At 38.4% G+C, this 18,800-nt stretch overlaps 1 protein-coding gene across 7 annotated transcripts in view; it reads right to left on the reverse strand.

The window, feature by feature from the left end:
- Positions 1-18,800, reverse strand: part of NUP188 (nucleoporin 188) — a 51,865-nt gene that overhangs the window by 15,854 nt on the left and 17,211 nt on the right. For 6 of the 7 annotated variants that reach the window (XR_011923584.1, XM_072431736.1, XM_072431740.1 and 3 more), the window contains exons 10-33: positions 17,590-17,701; positions 16,482-16,682; positions 16,068-16,157; positions 15,629-15,694; positions 14,255-14,374; positions 14,045-14,171; positions 13,148-13,303; positions 12,942-13,068; positions 12,572-12,659; positions 12,423-12,493; positions 10,802-10,913; positions 10,589-10,709; positions 9,946-10,012; positions 9,718-9,843; positions 9,169-9,302; positions 8,968-9,074; positions 8,081-8,287; positions 7,659-7,828; positions 7,505-7,574; positions 7,350-7,417; positions 5,686-5,878; positions 3,979-4,056; positions 3,383-3,468; positions 554-699 (exon numbers count right to left, since the gene is read on the reverse strand). Coding sequence is in view for 6 of the 7 variants with exons in the window: in XM_072431736.1 (XP_072287837.1) it covers positions 554-699; positions 3,383-3,468; positions 3,979-4,056; positions 5,686-5,878; positions 7,350-7,417; positions 7,505-7,574; positions 7,659-7,828; positions 8,081-8,287; positions 8,968-9,074; positions 9,169-9,302; positions 9,718-9,843; positions 9,946-10,012; positions 10,589-10,709; positions 10,802-10,913; positions 12,423-12,493; positions 12,572-12,659; positions 12,942-13,068; positions 13,148-13,303; positions 14,045-14,171; positions 14,255-14,374; positions 15,629-15,694; positions 16,068-16,157; positions 16,482-16,682; positions 17,590-17,701 (2,843 nt within the window). In the remaining variant the exon portion in view is untranslated. The remainder of the gene's footprint in view (positions 1-553; positions 700-3,382; positions 3,469-3,978; positions 4,057-5,685; positions 5,879-7,349; positions 7,418-7,504; positions 7,575-7,658; positions 7,829-8,080; positions 8,288-8,967; positions 9,075-9,168; positions 9,303-9,717; positions 9,844-9,945; positions 10,013-10,588; positions 10,710-10,801; positions 10,914-12,422; positions 12,494-12,571; positions 12,660-12,941; positions 13,069-13,147; positions 13,304-14,044; positions 14,172-14,254; positions 14,375-15,628; positions 15,695-16,067; positions 16,158-16,481; positions 16,683-17,589; positions 17,702-18,800) is intronic. The other variant, XM_072431737.1, reaches the window with a different exon arrangement.

An 18,800-nucleotide genomic window follows, 5' to 3' on the forward strand; every position in this document is an offset into this window, starting at 1 on the left:
GCGTGCTCACCTCTCCAGCAGCAGCAATCCTCTGAACGGATGACACACAGCAGCCTGAGATCCGTGCATCCGAGGATGAGAGCTGCCGAGAGCTGGGCGGGGTATTCAAATCAGCCGGGCGGAGCAACCGGCTAAAAACCTCTGGGGAGAACTATGAGGCTTTTTGCAAATCAGTGACTCAAAGTAATGACAACTAGCCTAAAGAAAGGGCTATTCATTGAAAAAAAAAAAAAGGGGGGGGGGGGGGAGTTGAGGCTGCGTACCTTGATTTTGTAATTTGAAGCTTTTACAGAGGGCTAAATGCTAATAACTAATACTAGCAATGCATTTCTGAAGTAACTGAAATGAACAGAAAAAAAAATTTCAATCTTGTAGCACATCACTTTAGAAGTTTTATATTTACCATATTTTGAGAAGATATACATTTAATGTGTATATATTCATTACTACAGTGATACACTAGGGCAAATTTTCCCCCTTTATTCTTCTTAGTATTAAAAAACTTAGTTTTTTTTCTTGAGAAGCCAAACTATAAGTAAATAATTTGTCTCACCTTTCAGCTGCTTCATTTCCAGCACACAGATTAAGGCAGAAAAGACCCGTGCTTTTGTCTTCTGCACCTGACTGTCATCAGCTTGTAAGACACCTTCCAGGATATTCCCCAAAGATTTTAGAATGCTCTCAGGTGAACTCAGGTCACTGCCATGAAAAGACAAGTTGTAAAATGTTTTTTTCCTAATTAATTCATTTCCATACAATTATAATACCTTATGGAATGGCTGTATAAAAAATACATAACAAAGGCCTAGACAAATGTGAAAATCTAAGTGTTATCTGACATATGGAGTTCCAAACCACCCACAGTTTCCAGTCCCAGCAACTATATACTGTATTTTTCGGACTATAAGACGCACTCCCCCCCCCAAAAGTAGGGAGAAAACGAAGGTGCGTCTTATAAGCCAAATACTGCCACACAGACAACCCGCTTGCGCTTCCAAGGGGGTCCAGCGGCCTGCAGCATGGCCCCTCCGTTCTGCAACCTCGTCAACACTGATGCCGGGATCGTTCAGGTAGAGGAAGGGGAACGGCTGCAGTGCTGTTCCACCCGCTTTCAAGGGACCACAAAATCATCAGGCAGTGCAGAAAGCCCTGCCTTACTCCTCCTGCGGTTTCCTAGCAGCCCCATCTATAGGGATGCTGGGGATGTGTTTCAGTGTGGGAAGGCTCTGTGTAACAGTGGGGAGTGAGGCCAGGAGGGCAGCCTGAGGTGAGAAGTGCTGGGCTGTTTCTTGTGTAGCAGGTCATATTCATTCATATTCTCTCTCTCTCTCTATAGGGAACACTGTTCAAATGCAATAAATACCAATTAATTAGTTAACCAAGATAATTTGTGTACTTTTCTGTTACATTTCTGCCTATCCAGTCTACCAGTACTTGTTTATAGAGGCTGTTGTATTGGCTTCCTCTCTCCTGTGAAAATTACGCTATCTGTTCAAAGTATCCTGAATTTGCCCTAATCTGCAGCAGTAATGCTTCTTAGCTCCCCACTACCAGGGCAGGCAATTATTATCTTGCAGGGCAAGAAAAATTTAGCTGTATGGTTATCAGCCAGCAAAGGTTTGAAACTATCATCGTCTATCTAAAAATAAAAAATTGCTAACCCTTTAGAGGGTTAGTAAAAAAAAAAATGACAGTACTGTTTAAAGTAAAAGGAATTGCCATACACCATGTAATGTACCAAACAATTGTTAACCGATCATTTCCGCAATCGTTTGGTACTACAAATGCGGTAATCTAAATGTGTTCGATCGACCGTGTTTTGTATTGCAGGAACTGGATTGATCGTTTACCAGCACCCTAACCCTAGCTGTGGCAATGCAGAGCCCTAATAAAAAGGACACATTACTGACAGTTTTTTCATTACTGTATTTTCCTTGGAAAAACGCCACCTCATCATTCTACATACAAGAATGTCAAAGCAGAAAAGACTAGCATACAAAATTCCCTATGAACTGGAAGTAGTAAAATATGCTAAACAACATGTTAACAGAACAGTAGAGCGACATTTTGGGCCACCTCCAACTGAAAAATGATGAGAGTGGAGGAATATGGGCTTCTGGGTTTCAACAAAAATGATATTATATGAAGCATTGCTGTAGATAAAGGCATTAAGGATTTTACTAGATCACCATCATGGTGCTACAGATTTATGAGGAGATGTGGCCTTGCTATGCGCACCAAAACTAAAATTGTGCAAAAAATGTCTAAAGAATATGAATCTAAGATTCTGTCTTATCATAAATTTGTAATTGATGCTAGAAAGAAAAATGATTTTAAAACTGTCCAGATTGGGAATATGGATGAAGTCCCCCTAACCTTTGATGTGCCATCTAATAAGACTTTTGATCTGAAAAGGTGCCCAAACCACATTAATGAGAAAACACATTACACTGTTGAATTACATTACACTATAGAATGGGAGTGTGGATTGAAAAAGTGTGGTCCAAACGTCCTGGAGGGCTTCTGAAAAAATCTGCTTTATTAGTGCTTGACCAGTTTAGAGCACATATTAGCAAATTTACAAAAAAGAGATTTAAAGAAGTGAAGATTCATCCAGCTGTAATCCCTGGGGGTCTTACCAACCCAGTTGCAACCTCTCGTTTCCATCAACAAACCATTTAAAGTCTTTATGAGAGAAGAGTGGAACAAATGGATGGCTGTTGGTAATCATGATCTGACTCGTACTGGACAAATGAAGAGGCCCACTATCACTCAAGTTTGTGAATGGGTTAAAACATCATGGCAGTCAGTGAAGGAGGAAACCGTTGTACGGTCATTCAAAAAATGTGGCATTAACAATGCCTTAGATGGAACTCAAGATATCATATATGAAGATAGCGAAGAAAGTGATACCAGTGGTTGTGAGTAACTGAGCTTCATAAATACTGACACTAGCGATGATGAGTTTTTAGGGTTTCCAGAAAACTAGAAGAGTGCTTGAACCTTTAGGTCCCTCCTCATTTGTTAATGACAGTAATGATGGTTCCTAATACCACTGTTGGGTTTATGTTGTTAAATATTATTCTGCTATATTTAATAAATATTTCTTTATACAACTTGGTACAGAATATTTTTTTTCTTGTTTTCCTCCTCTAAAACCTGGGTGCTGGTCCGAAAAATACGGTACACGACCTCCTCCCCCCACCAGCAGTCCTATGTATAACTTATCTGTACATTTGTTCTGGTTCATGGAAGCTTGAAGGACAGTAAGGCAGGCAACTACATTTTGAAAAAAGTTCACCATAATAGTGCATCAAAGGCAAAGAGCGCACCTAATCGGCAAAAAAAATCATTAAAATTCTACAAACAATACTCTACTTACCCCTTCCAGCGTCTCAGCAAAATGGCTATCAAAATGCACAACATAGATCCAAGATCTAAACAGACCACAGTGCTGGGAGCCTGGAACTAAACAGACAAGAAGGTATTTGTTTTTTTTTACAATTAACCTCCCTGGCGGTCCAATTATGTCAGTATTTTTATGTCAAAAGCGGTACATTGTTTTGCATGGAAATTTGTTGTTTAATATTGCAGGCCTGGATTTCTTAGGAATAACTCCTGGGAATGATAAAGTTTGAAACACAAATCATAAATTATAATATAACAAATTATAAATAATATGCAATATTATTGATAAATGTAAATTAAATGTCTAGTAGACATCCAGGGTATGGTAAATTTTGAAACACAGGACTGTACAAAGCAACCTTTTATATATTTTGACTGCAAAAGCCTAATACTTTTTAAAACATTGCTAGATTCAGGTAACAGTTTTAATGTGGTGTCTAGGAGAGAAATACCACTGGAGGTGACCAACAAAAACACTGTTTGAGATAAAATGTTGAGTATTTTATTAAATTTGTAGCCACGTCAACATTTAATGAACCTGAGAAGAATAAAACACAACTGACTACCTACCAAAAGTTCTGCACCCTCCAAAATGTCTTTGAAAAGCTGCCTTTTCACTGCTGCATCAGTCAGGTTCATGACATCTGCCTGCAGAAGCACATAACACACAGAACATTAGAATAGGCACATTAAGAATATGTGGGGTTTTGTGTTTTTGTTTTTTCTTCCTTTCATTTCTTTATTATATTCAGGAAAAAAACCCATGGCCTGTGCAAACATAACCTAACTTTTCTGCATGGCATTAGGAAAATCACTTGCTGACTATTTGTCTGTATTAGGCTGTCTGTTACATTACACACAAAGCCCCTCTCTTTGGATGATTGTCTTTAAAAAGCTTTATCATTTCTTCTTTTATAATTTTTGTTATGCTTTTTACACACTAAATTCTATAAGCAGACCCCCACCTATAGGACTATAAGGTACTCTCAGACACCATCCTCCACTGTACCTGTTGGGATGATCGCATTTCACACTGCCCTCCCTGCACACACTAAAGATGTGCTAAAACTCCAGACCACTCCCTCCCTGCAGCAGCGTCACGCTGTTGCGGATTCCAGGCTGAAGTCATGCTGTCGCGGGACCCGGGCTGAAGTCACGCTGTCGCGGGTCCCGGTATGGTAATTTACCAGCAAGGCAAGGTAAGGCAAGGTAAGGTAAGGTAAGGTAATTCACCGGCAATCCTCTTTGGGATGGGCAAAAAAGGGCAAAAAAATCATACTCTAACCATTTCTGAAGAAATAATGGTACCTGACTGACACTGTTCAGTAGATCTATACCACAGTGTGCCTTATTTTACTTCACACTGAAGATGTATTAACATTCACTTCAATGGTGCTTACGTTTTAGTACAAAATACATGCAGGTACAATGTTAACTACAATAGTACTCCCAACTCCCGAACTGTACGTAGGGAAAAACTGAAAACAGATCTGAAAACTGTTAGAAAAACTGATTGAGAAAAGTTTGGTGTGGTTTCTGATGATTATCAAAACTAATTTTTTGTTGACCTGTGTTATGTTTCATTTTATGACTGGAAACTCATAACATTACATTGCTTGAAATATGTAAACCAAATCACCATATTTACTATATATAACTTTATATATGCTTTTTCAAATATGCTGCCATATTTATTTTTCATATCTGCATATGTTCTAACGTAATAAATCAGTCACATTCATGGACGTTGATACACTAGTATGGCTTTGTCCTAGATTCTCAGTTATGTGTTTGTATTATATTTTGGCATATACTTATACATTCAGATTATACATGAATTATATGTATGTTATCTCTATATACAGTTGCACTTTGTGGTCCACAAGTCACCTGAGGAAGCCAATACAGGTGAAATGCGACGGAGCTCGAAATTTTATTACCCATTTGCAATATTGATATCAGTAAGGGCTGTTTTATGTCTAGTTCACAGGTCCCCAAATCCCCCCCGCCAAGCATTGAATGGGGGGGACCTTTCATTCTTATGATTTGAATTTGTAATGCCTGTGTGTTGTATGAAAATAATATAACTAACCACATAATACATTTCGTATAATTTGCCTACAATCCTCAGCCTCTTTCTTCCTCTCTTGATTGTCTTGATTTGTTCCATTTTTCTGGGGTAGGCATGAACTATTTTTCAATAGACTACATTGAGGTTAGGTAGTTTCCATCTCTTTCCCCACTAACCAACATAAAATAGGAGTGCACCATACTTACAAAGTGTGTGGAAATAATAAGCAGTGTGCGCCAGGCAGACAGCAGTATCTGGTATTCAGTCAGAGAGCTGCAGCTGCCCACTCTCTCTGCTACAAGACAAACCAGCGAATGCACGTAATTTGACCAGTAGGTAAAGCGGCCTTCCTTTGAAAACTTCTCCAAAATGCTCTTTAGAGAGTTGTCCAATGATCCCCTGGATAGAAAAGAGAAAACATACATTGTAATTTACTGTGCAGTTAGTGTTCAGTTTGCCTCACAATGACAGAAGTAATTCTGCTGTAGGACAAACCAATGCTTTAACCATGCAGGAAGTACAGCGTCCATGGCATAAACACATTGACAACAGCAAAACTGAAAACAATTGAAGGAAGGTTTCAAAATATGTTGAACAAGCAACATCCAAGTCCTTGGAAGTCTTTAAAACATATGGCCCAAACTGTAATGTGCCAAAAATGTGGAAGCAAGATAGAACTTAATAAATGTGTTGACTGAGAACCAGGTAGCTACGGCATGCTCCTGAGAAACAGAAGTTGGCTGCAAAAAGGCTAAGGACGACCCGAGTGCAATGCTAGAAACACAGTTGAAGGGAATCATGGAATGCTTTCCCTAATGGAATACATCTGGCACACAACCTGCACCCCCATTACACAGTAATGGCACTATCTGCTTGAACTTCCTAGCAGAGACCTTCTGAAATGATAAAGAAAATGTTTTTGACCTAAGGGGTAGTAAAACCTGATTAATTGGGTCATCATGCAAACCAGTGAAATAGTTGCCAGTTTTTTTTTTTTTTTTTACCATTCAAGTTCTATAGACATACAGTAACTCTACAGATACAGACTGTAACTGCAGTGCTCAACCCAGAAATTTTTTTAAGCCGGGTGGGAAGAAATTGTAGGTGGGTGGCAGCCCCTGTATTGTGACCAAACTCTTTAGTAACCACCCAAAAACAGCCGGGTGGGTGCTGAAAAGTGCCGGGTGGTGCGCCCAGCTAAAAGGGCCTGGGGAGAACCCTGAACTGGAATAATCATTACCTTGTTAAGGCTACAAAAACCCATACAGAGAAGGTGATGGCCACAAGCCCAAATAAGATTTTAGCTATTTGTAATTGGTAGGTGTAGGGAAAATAAACAAACTAAACAAACTCCTGCAAATACACAACAACCCTATGGGTACAGCCTTTTTATTCAAATCAATAATATATTATGTAGGTTGGCTACAGTAGAATATCAAGGGGGGGGGGGGGGGGACAGTGTCACATTTCCGGATGCCAAAGAAGTAAACAAAAAAATAGCCTTAATCCAAAGAAGACCTGTTAATCTTAATATAGTTGGAGTTCTACGCAAGACTTGGGGTGAAAGGCAAACAGGATTCAGATATAGCCACTGATAAATATTCAGTTTGCTTGTTGGGAAGAACACACAGAAACACACACTTACCATACTAGAAAAAAGTAATAGGAAAACACCTCAAACTAAACCATTCACAAAGGTTTATTGGGAGTTCTGCCACTCAATTCCTTACCTAGGGACATTTATTAGGTTGGTGGTAAAAAAGAATGAATCTCAACAGAAAGAATTTCTTGACACACTTTTGTACATTCTTGAATATAAAATTTTTTTTGAAAAAAACACAAGCCCTCAAGGTTACAATTGCCCAAATACCTCACTACGTAGTAGATCTCCAGGCATAGGATTCTCATAATAAAAGCACATGTTTCCAGGACACTCAGCTGTAAAAAGATTTTTAAAAAGTATAAGACAAACAGCAAGATCATTTTCAGATATAGGAAAAAAAAACAGATCCTGAATAAACTTACATCTGAAGAATCTGAAGGATTGACAAGTGTTCCAAAGAGAGGGCCTGTCAAATTCTCCCAGAAATGTGGCCTTTTGGGACAAGGAATTTAAAAAACATTCAATAACAAATGCTTTTAAGAACTATCAAACACTGGAAATACCTATACTACTCACTTGGTTCTTAGTACAGACATGGCACTGTCACGGCGGTCTTGCCATAAGGCATGCAGGAAGGCAATAGCTGAACGGTGTAGCTGGGGGGTACACCAAAAACGATCTGATTTCTCCAAGTCAATTAGATCCAAAACAACCTGTAGACAACTCCACTGTCCCAAACTGTATTCCTGCATGGGAATTAAGAGGGGAAAAAAAGTAAAAAGAAGGGCAGTAAAAATTCATTTTTTAGTTTTTTATATACATTAGAATTTATGTACATAAAAACTAGTAGGACCTTGGTGGGCCTACATCTCCCCTTGCTAGGACCCAAAAAGCTCCTGGATACGTACACATTTTCACAAGAAAAAAAAAAGGTCTGACTAGAATGTATATTGACCTGTAATGCTCATAATAGCAAAAGAGTGAATTTAAGCCCTCACCTTTGTTCCATCACTCTTGTTCTTCACATCCAGGTTTAGGAAGAGTTCGATGAGACCGGGCTGGGTCTCCACAGCAACAGTAAGAAATTCGAGAGTCATAACCTTTATCTGCATGTCCTCTATGCTGCATTGCAAGCGGTTCAAAAAGGCATCACGGATAGCAGCTGCATCACTTCCCAGGCAGGCATACACAGACATGGGAGCAACCTGTATGACAATTCATATGCATCAACAGTATAACCCAGTGGCGTGATGTACATGTAAAGAACAACCTGATGTTTTCAGGATTGAGTTTTTCAACATATGGTCTGTGAGCCTGAGCCTACCAAACTGTTATACTTGGCCCACAGACCTGCACCTGATACCCTGCAGCCCTTCACTGCTGTAAATTGTAAACAAAGATGGCACATGAAGTATCCTATACCTCGGTTTCCCTGCAGGTAAATGCTGTAGAATATCACCAGCTTCATTTACAAGTTATATGTTTTGTGTCAGGTTTCTGTCTTGCAAACAAAGGCTGAAAAAAGTCCAGATGACAAGGTACCTAACAGGATGCAGAAAAGGCCAGGGTTGACCACATGACATTGGTGAGGGAGATTGTGCACTGAAAATGGGTTCTAGAACTCCTTGAACCGGGGTTGCCAAATTCGATTCTTGGGTGACAACCTACAGGTCAGAATCTTTATATAAACAAAAGTAATTTTCAAACCCTTGTATATCATACCTTATAGTTTGGAAATGGGTAGGAATGCATATTATTACAAACTAATAGTATGACAAGTGTGGTAAATAATAATAAAAAAAAAGTATGTGCCACATGAAATATTACAGCACAAAACCCTCAAAAAACGAGGAAAAAAAAAAAAAAAAAAAAAAAACTGTCTCACAGTAGCCAGTCGCTTCAGCAGTTGAATAGCCAGCCGTGGAAGAGATGGATCGTATTTGTGGTAGATGTATTTAGCTAGGACAGCAATAAGATTGTTCCCATGTGCTCCTGGTAAGAAAAAAATAATGACATGGTTTAGAAAGGCATTGTGCATACCATAAGTACTTTACAATTGAATGTATATTCTGATTAGCACGCATACCATGCTGGGTGAGTGCCTGCTCCAGAGGGGATACAGTGCCAGAGGATGGCTTCAGTCGGATGACATTATTGGTGATGGAAAAGGCAAGTTTAACAGTTTGGATTAAGATCTGGCCTTGCCCTTCTGTTCCACAACTAAAATGGAAAAAAAATATTGAGAACATAAAAAGAATAGCAAATATTTAGTTACCATAGAGCAAGTTCACTGGAAAAGGAACGGCTATGGGTCAGTGAGGGCTTGTTTTAAAGATCATTTACTACTAAGAAATACATGTCCAGGTAACCTAAATAATCCTAGTTCTTAGCCCTGCTAAGGCGTAGAACAATTTCTCCTTAAATGACGAGCACCTAGACAAAGCATAACGTCACTTCTTAACTTGATGTCAATTTCCTTTAATTGCAGGAGTTAGGCATACTGTATTCCACAGTAGGGAACACGTGCCAATTAATAATTGTATAGTGTACTTCCAACATCATTTTGGGTGTGAAAGAATTAGAAAAATATATTTTTCAAATCTCAGAAGTCTCAACAGACCATGATTATGCTTACCTCCCGAACTGAGATGCCATGACCAGGTTAATCATATCAACTCCTATTCCCATAATATTAATAATGGCTTGTCCTGCTTCAGTATTTGTAAGAGTGTAGATGCATAATGTTTGCAAGTTAGCACTGCTGTTGACAATATTAAACAAAAAAAGTGTAAATATAAATGTATATACACACACATAAAAGATGTAAAAATGAAAGAAAAGTGCTGTAGACCAAACATCTCACTTGCTGCGTTGATCTGAGTCATGGCAAAGGTTGAGGATAGCATGAATTAGATTAAGCATCAGATAACCTAAAACAGACAGAAAAGCCAGATTTTTTTTTTGTTAACATGTTCACACAATAATGAAACTGCCTGACAAAGACTATGAGCTTTATCATCATTAAATTACACGTGCACTTTAAACGTCTTAAAGCACAAAGCAAAGACAGAAAGAAACCATATACTAAGGAAATAGGAAGGCTTCCATTTGCTGACTTTTTAAAATACTAGTTACCTTGCTGTCATACTTATCTAATCATTTTAGGTACTTTTTGTGACGTAAACCCGGAGTTTTGATGTTATCTAATCTGCATGATTAAAGCGGGTCAGTTACTCAAAGTAATGCAGTCAAATAAGCCAAGCAACTAAGTCTTCTGAAAAGCAGATCACCAATAGAAGTTCACATATTTCTTTCAGTATAGATTTGATTTATTAATAATTTTCTACAGGAAGGGGTTTAGCATCTTCTTACAATATTATCTAATTTACCTAACAGGCAGGTGCTATACCCCCACCCCCCTTCCTGAGTCTTCTATTATCAAAAACTAAATGGTTATCTGCAGATATTTTGTAATTCTGGGGGGGGGGGGCAGGGGGCAATCATACCAAGATTTTTTCTTATTCCATGGGAGTTGTAGCGCCACCTGTGGTAGTTAGGAAGCATTTCCCGAAGTACAAACAAGATGCAAGGCACTAGACCTTGGCTCTGAGTACTACCCAGCTGACCCTGGAAAGATGGAGAAATACATTATACTATAGGAAGCCCAGGTAGCCGACACAAGAAAAATTCCTATACTGAAGCTATTAAGTAATACATACCTTTACTAAGGTTGTGACAAGCCGGAGAAAAGAAATGGTTACGTTATATTCACCCAGCGTCTGCTCAATGCCAAGTAGAGTACCAAAGCCACCGGCACTCATTCCTTCAGTGCTATCCAAGTAAAAACATCCAAAGGTAGGGAAAAACAAACAATTCATCTTATTTATAAAAAAAAAAAAAAAAAAAAAAAAAAAAAAAAAAAGGAGGGGTTGTGCTTGTGCTAAACCCCCGTTAAAATCATGATTTTTTTTGAGGGGACATAATATTGTGCTTCCTTTCTGATCATTGCACATTTTGTTAGCATTTCTTTGTTATGTTGCTATCAAGTCAAATTAAGGGGGTTATAGCAAACAGAGCAAACACTCTGCTTTTTTGCCAAATGTCCATCCACAAAGGAAAAAGTCTTGCAAAGAACTTTTAGAAAAATTTTTTTTACTGATCTCAAAATTACTGTTACTCGAAACAAATTGCCTTTAAAGTGTCAATTTTCATTTTCATGCATCTACTGAACAGGAAATGCAAATAAGCATTCCAAAGGAAGATGTAAGTATTACTGTAAGTTGACATGGTTTAGCAAACTATAGGAAGAGATGTAATTATCTGTGTTGCACATAATTAGTTAAATTTAAAGAGTCTGTACACCCAACAGTAATATTTTATTGAAGACTGGTGCGCTAGATCAGCCCGACTCTTGACTGTTACACTCCAACAATGAGATTCCTCTGCAATAATTCTTAATCTTGTTGAAAAATGTGGTTATTCCCAAAACACCTTGGTATGTAACAGCACCTCTTTTGACATCTCCATAAAATGTATTCTTTATAAGGGAAACTGGGAGTGCCACACAATGGCAACAACAGATGTGCAAATACAGAAATTCAAGCATAGATTTAATCAACAGAGCCCCTAAGAATCATAAGAAGGAGGCACACCTAATGGTCCCTTAACATTATCCTTTAAAATTTTACCTTTCCCTAGAAAAATAGCAGTGTACTTCCTGAGTTGCAATTGTGCAAGACACACTTGTATTGTGGCCTCAAAGCTGTATATTGGCATATGTATACACTGTATACTGTGTAGCTCACTGAAGAGAAAGCTGTACCCAAGGACAGGCAGTGCAAGGATCACTCTTGCTTCCGCTTTCATTATGCTGTTGATCATTATCATTACCCTAAAAAGACATCTGGGGGGCAGCTCTGACATGGGGAATCAAACATTGATGACTGTCTGCATTTAAAAGGACAGTGCAGAAGAACAAGGCATGGTATTGACAGTGACAGGCAACACTGCTTATTGGTCCCTTGCCCTCTGTATGTCTTTTTTCAGCTTCCACAACTCAGGTTATCCTAAAGTTGATAGCATCTACCAGGATTTAGATTTTTTTCACATACTACGGAATAAAAAAAGGGTTAAAATTGGATGGGGGAACCCTAAGCGAACCACGTACAAATTCTTTCCCGTTATAAAACAATGTTCCATATTAAAAAAAAAATTTTAACTTTGTGTTGAAACAACACTGCTAAGAACAATCTAAGGAGGGAAACAGGTGGAAAACCAATAGCTTCTGCAGTTGTACTGTAATTTTTTATCAACACACTTCTCAAATCTTTAAAAAAATACCTGATAATGTGGCCCGAGATGGGATTAGTAGCAGATGGAAGAAATCCTGTGTGATGCAAGTCTATCCAGACCTTAAAACAAGAGTAGAATGTATTATTGTTGAACATCTGTACACACCAAAACTTTCATCCTGTAATCTCTGCTCTTACCTTTGAAGGCATACGTGTGGCTAACACGGTCAGGCAGTTTACACATGAGCCAATGAAATCCATAGGTGGATTCATAACAGTTGTTAACCTAGAAATAAAAAGACAAAAGGTAATTAGTGACTTTAAGGAACCTGTTAAAACAGAGATCTTACTGCTGTCTTGTTTTTAAACACATAACAGGTCATAAAGCCTTGACTGGTATATCTCTGGCTCAGAGCCTATGCAGAACAGCACAACTTACAGCTTGGGGCTTGCAATCTCAAAGTCAAAGTTGACAAGGATGGCTACCTTCTTTCTATACTAGTGTCTACCAATCTACTGCAAAAAAATATGCATCCACTGTCTTTTATAGAGTTCATTGCTCACCTACCTCTGTAACAGCATGTAAATGCGGGATGTAATAGGCAGTAGACAGTCAGCTATGGATAGGTCAATGTTGAACACTTTGTGCACAAGGTCTATAATTGGCTTCACCCTGTGACAGTGCTGTATGACATCTGAAGAAACATAAGTGTAAAGAGTTAAAATCAAGCAGTGCCACACAGTGGCAAAAGGTAACACACAAACATATCTCACCCGCTGTGGACACAACATGAAGAAGCATTTCAACCTCACAGGTAAAAAGAGTCCAGCTACTAAATGAATATTCCCAGCGAACAAGGAAACCATTTTCATCAGAGATAACCTGACCAAGAGTCCCCTGAGGTATTCGCAAATTGGTCTGTCCCTGCCCTGTAAAAACAAAAAAACAAAAAAGGCATTTTGTTCTCCTCAAGCAAGGCAGTGGAAAAGCTCCAAACTGTTGATATAATGGTGGAGTGCATTCAAATTTTTACATGCCAGAAGATATGGTTATGCCAAAGATCATCTAAATGTGAAATTTGATGTTGCTCATTTGGACCACGATATTTGGCACTGAGTAGACTGTGTAAATTTCACTACTTGGCCATTGGCACATTACATCCACTTTTTTTAGCCCAGGCAGATCTACAAAGAAATATTGTTGCTTAGCCAAACACAATGTTTTTAGTATTCATGTGCAGCACATAAGCCCCAGTTAAAAAAACCTATATGGCATATAATTTACAATGAACCCATTACACCCACCACGTTCATTGCCCTGTTCAGATGCTGAAAAAAAAAAAAAACAGATCAGTAAAGTTAAAGCCCAGAAAGCCAAAATGTACACAAAGCTAAGAACTTGGCCTGTTGACTGTCCACACAAAGCGGAGTTGTGGGAGAAAGTGATCATCTGTGTCTAAGTGTACACAAGGCTGTCAAGAATGAGCACTGCATCACAGGCTGCAATACAGAAACAGTAGAGAACAGCAGAGAAAATTATAATAGGTGGCCCAGGGGTAAGCTGTCAGTTTGCTCAGAATAGCCAAGGTAAAAAAACTGTAGCCATGAAGGACTGCATAAAATAAACATATAGGATTTTATATTAATCACTAAATCCACTTAATACATTACCCAAGGCATAAAGCAGCTTAGGAGTACATCTCCTCCAGAGAGTCTCATCGTTATGTGACATGACATCATGAGGCTTATGCTTGTAATGCTCTGTATAATGGGACATCTTATCCAGGAAAGTGTATACCTGTAATTAATTCACAAAAAGTAAGTTGAACCAATCATTCCAGTCTGATGAGTAAGAGCCCATGATTTTTTTTTCTCCTTTACCCTTTTAGCAGTGGACTTGCTAGAGACGAGAGCAGTTAGGAGCTGGAGAAGAGGTGCCAAGCGGTGAGGAAACAAGGTGCACACACTGTCCAGTAAAACTCCTAGGCCTACAGTAGATTGCTTACAAAAAGAAAAAAAAAGAAATTGGCAACTTGTTCTTTAAATTAGGAGATAGAAGTCCTTTTTTAAAAAAAAATATAGTTTTTAATAAACACAAGCATAAAAAATTAGAGACTCACATGATTTATGGATCTGAATAGTGAAGAGTTCATGAAATTCATTTTAAACATTTTGGTTAAATGTGGAAATATGTACAACAAATTCTTACTCCTCGGAAAGATCTGTGTAAATACTGGTTTACTTGAAAGAAGTCTATTACTAAAATCTCAAATTTGTCTGTCTGACCAAAAATATGCTAAGATAATATTCTTAGCATATTTTTGGTTGCTTTATAGCTGTATTAATATTCCTTAATGGACAAATTTGAGATAAAGGTTTAGAACCAGCAGAGCATTTTCACATTTGTGACATTGTCTTCTAAACATTTATTCAAGCCTTATAGGTGCGAGTAGAACTTTGGTCACATTTTTGTAGTATACTTTTTATGCCTTAGTTTTAATTCAATTCCTGCAAGGTGTATCCACAGACTTTCCATTCTAGGGAGACATCACTTAGTTCAGTTGTGACTGTCACCCTTTCCTGCACAATCCTAAATTGAGCTACAAGTACCTATGTCAATGTACAAATACCCTGGCACATTTTGATTGTTGCCACAGTAAAAATTTGATGTTCAGCGACAAAACAGAAATGTATTAATAATTCACACATATAATCTATACTGAAGTAAGAAATCATGAACAGAGAAAGAAAAAAAAAAGTTTTCTTTTGTGAACGTTTACTTCCACATTAGTTTGGTTTGATATTTGCAAAAAGAAATAGGCATTTGGGAGGCAGAGAAAAAAAACCTGTCAACTGCATGTGATGTGCTCTGCATTGTTTGTGACAATCTCCCCAAGAATGTTACAGTATATTAAGATGTTGCTGAAGACTCTGGTTATGTCAGTCTTCCATGTGCAGTGCTGCTAAAGCTTCAGACCACATGAGCTAGAAACCTAGGCCTATATACAGCCCACCTACAGTTTTCCATATAATTGTTCTGCCTCTAAACCAATGCCCTTGTTTATTTAAAGAGGCTCAACTCCAATGTCTACCGAACTGCCATTAAAAAGACAAAAGAATGGCATTAAGCTATGAATAAAATCAAAGATCTGAAAAATAGCTGCTAGCTGAAAAACAGCTGATAGTAAAAGACTCATTGCGGTGATAAGCTACTGTACTCTAAATTCAGGGACATCAATATATCTTCCCACTTACTGTATTCCAGAAAAGTTCTGACAGGTTTGGTGCAGTCAGCACTTGACAAGCTGTATCAATAATGTCCTGAGGAAGAAAGGGGATACAAGGTTAAAAACATATCCTAATATATTTCTACTGCTGATAATGATAAGTGGACATTATAAAATGCTCTCTGGAATGTCTCTGCAAATTTCTAGACAAAATGTTAATTTTTATAAAATCAATCGTTAACGTATAAAGAGTGGATGAGGCATGATCTGCGCTATACAGCTAACAATATGCAATAAATCAGGGATAAACCACGCTAGAATATATGAAAAGAAAATCCCTTTTAATGCAATCTTTTTTGGCACCCCACTGTAGTGGGTATACCCTGAAGAAAAACATATGCTCACAACAGAGTGTGTAAAAAAAATTGGTAGTAGGTAACGCATGCTATACCTTCATTAACGCTCACCTGCTGGTTGCCCAGTGTGTGTTGGTCAATGGAGATCAGCACAAAACACAGCAGACTGTAGATACAAAGACAAGCGGTACTGGATGTACACTGCAATACAAACAATGAGAGTCTGTAATATTTAGTGAATGGAAACATAAAAAAAGTACCATAACAAATTAAATTACTCCTATTATTGGAAGTTTACATCTAAGAACACATTTTCTGTTAAAGCATTACCATCCTGCATTGAACACCTTACAGTTTTTCATGCCCAGTACTGACTGGCCTGTAAGAAAACAAAGTCAAGCCTATTGGATTGACCAACTTACTGACCCTAAAGATATTGGTGACTATTAGGCTTTGTCTGAAAGACTTGGCAGTGTAACAGAAAGAAAGAGGACAGTAAGTCAAACATACTTTACCGAAACGTACACTATGCTCGCCGCTACCAAGTCCTTGAAGCATTTTGGTCAGATATTGGAAAACATGAAGCTGTAAAGCAGTGTTCCCCATTTTTCGAATGGCAGGAGAAGCATCATCTGTGCCAAGTGTGTGCTGAAGGAGAGCCCAGGCCAAGAGAACAGGCGCATGATGTGGGTTGTCTCCAAAGGTTAACAGAATTTGATCCATGTCCTGATTGGAATAGTTATGGAATGTTATATCAAAGAACATTAAACATAATTAAAGGAAAATATTGCAAACACTATGAAAAAATCAACTGTTTAAGCTACCATTTTCTCCATCATACTATCTTAAAAGTCAGAGCCTAACTTTGTCCCAGGGAGTTCCTCTAGGTGTTTTAGGGGTTGGGCTGCTACAGGTACTTTCCTACACATATGGTGGGAATGCCCTGTGGCCAGGCGTTTGTGGATACGCGTGTACAATCACTTGCACAGCAGCATATTGCGTATTACCATACGCAGGAATCCCTGGGAAGCATTATTACACAAACCTGTTCCCTCAGTTCGTAAACATGCAAACAGGCTGATCTCCCACATATTCCTAGGGACTAGACTAGTAATTGCATCTGCGTGGAGGAATCCTACTTAGAGCTTTGCCGCTGTAATCTCCAGAATCACAGACACCATGATTATGGAAAAGATGACTGCTGTTAGGGACTCCTTGCCTAGTTTTTACAAGGTATGGACTCCCTGGTTAGACCACACCTGACCTAGATTTTTACAAGGTATGGACTCCTTGGTTAGACCACACTTGACCTAGATACCAGATTACTACATCTCTGATTGTGTGATGTGAATATTATTTCATATGCGTGTCCTATGGCCTTCAGACTTTTGTTATGTTTGTTTTGTATTGTTGTTTTTGTATTCCTTCTTTTTTTGTTGTATTACTAGAGACATTGCAACCAATTTTTTGTGTGCTCAATTTCTTTTGTTATTGTCTGAATTGTAATGATTGTATTGTTACAAAAATTGGAAAATTGAATAAATAATGTATTAAAATTACATTATTTTAATAAAAAAAAAAAAAAAACAGAGCCTATGGGACTGTTAAATAATGTATTTATAATATTCCTTACCTTGCAAATCTGATGTTCTCTGCTGAGTGGGTGCTCAACATTGTCTTTTAAAGCACACTCCTGCAAAGTGTCCATGTCTACCCCTTCCAGAAGGATAAGGACTTCAATGTACCTTGAAAGAGAAGTAACAATTATAACAAGATAATGACTAATAAATAATTTTAAGTAAATATAAGACAAACCCTAGTTTTATTTCAATAAATTTTTATTCAATAAAATTGAAAATTCTTGAATAGCATATAAACATATCTTCAAAAATCTTGGCAGTCTTTGTAATAATGCTTGAACTATCATACAAATATTAAGTAATGAGAAAAGGAGGTAGTTTGGGTGTGAACAGAGCCCACATCTAGCCGAGGAACAATGTGCGATCCATGAATCCCAGGTGAGTTTAAAGGCATATGGGGTATCCTAAATAGTACAGGTGAGCTCATCATTCACCAATACCCAATTTAATTTCACCGATAATAGGGCCATTGGTATTGATGGTGACTTTACCTGTGATTTTTACCCTCTAAGAGCAGATAGTTAGAAAATTTCTTAGTGTATTTCAGCAATGGTATATCAATTTTGCTCAGTAGGGCGCTTTCCAGGCTAAGAGGAAGAGGAGTTTGTACCACCAGGGTGAGAAGTTCGAATACTTCTCTAGAATTCCTGTGACACCAGGCAAGACCACCAGATATGTTCCATGTCCACTATCCCTCCACATGCCCTAAAAAAGAGGGCAGAAGAACCAGAGAAACATTTGGCTATCTTGGTGGGGACTAGGTACCAGCGTAGCATTATCTTGTAAGTCCCACTTGTAAGCCACTCCTCCAAGTCCCATGATTGGTTCATATCCCTTTCTCAGGCTTTCATATAGGGTAGTTTGGAGGAGGGGCCGATTGCACCTAGTAAAGAATTGAGATTTGCCTGAGTGAGCCAAGGTCTTAGAGGTACTTTTGAATGTCATATTGCAATTTGGGGGGAGGACTCAAGAGAGTTTAGCGTTTTTTAAGAGCGGAGCTGTGAGTAGCGAAAACATTTGGATCGGGGAAGATCATTTTTTTTTTTTTAACTGACTAAAATGTGCCTTCCCGATATAAGGTCCCCCACTCCGAGAAACCCGTGGCTACTCCCCCAACTGAACCGATGTAGTGGCATTCTGGGTGAAGCAAGAGGTGCATAAGCTGAGCCAACATGTGGGTGGCGTTCCACTCTGTCCCAAACCA

This window comes from Pyxicephalus adspersus, chromosome Z, assembly GCF_032062135.1.
Source record: "Pyxicephalus adspersus chromosome Z, UCB_Pads_2.0, whole genome shotgun sequence".
Classification (NCBI taxonomy): Eukaryota; Metazoa; Chordata; class Amphibia; order Anura; family Pyxicephalidae; genus Pyxicephalus; species Pyxicephalus adspersus.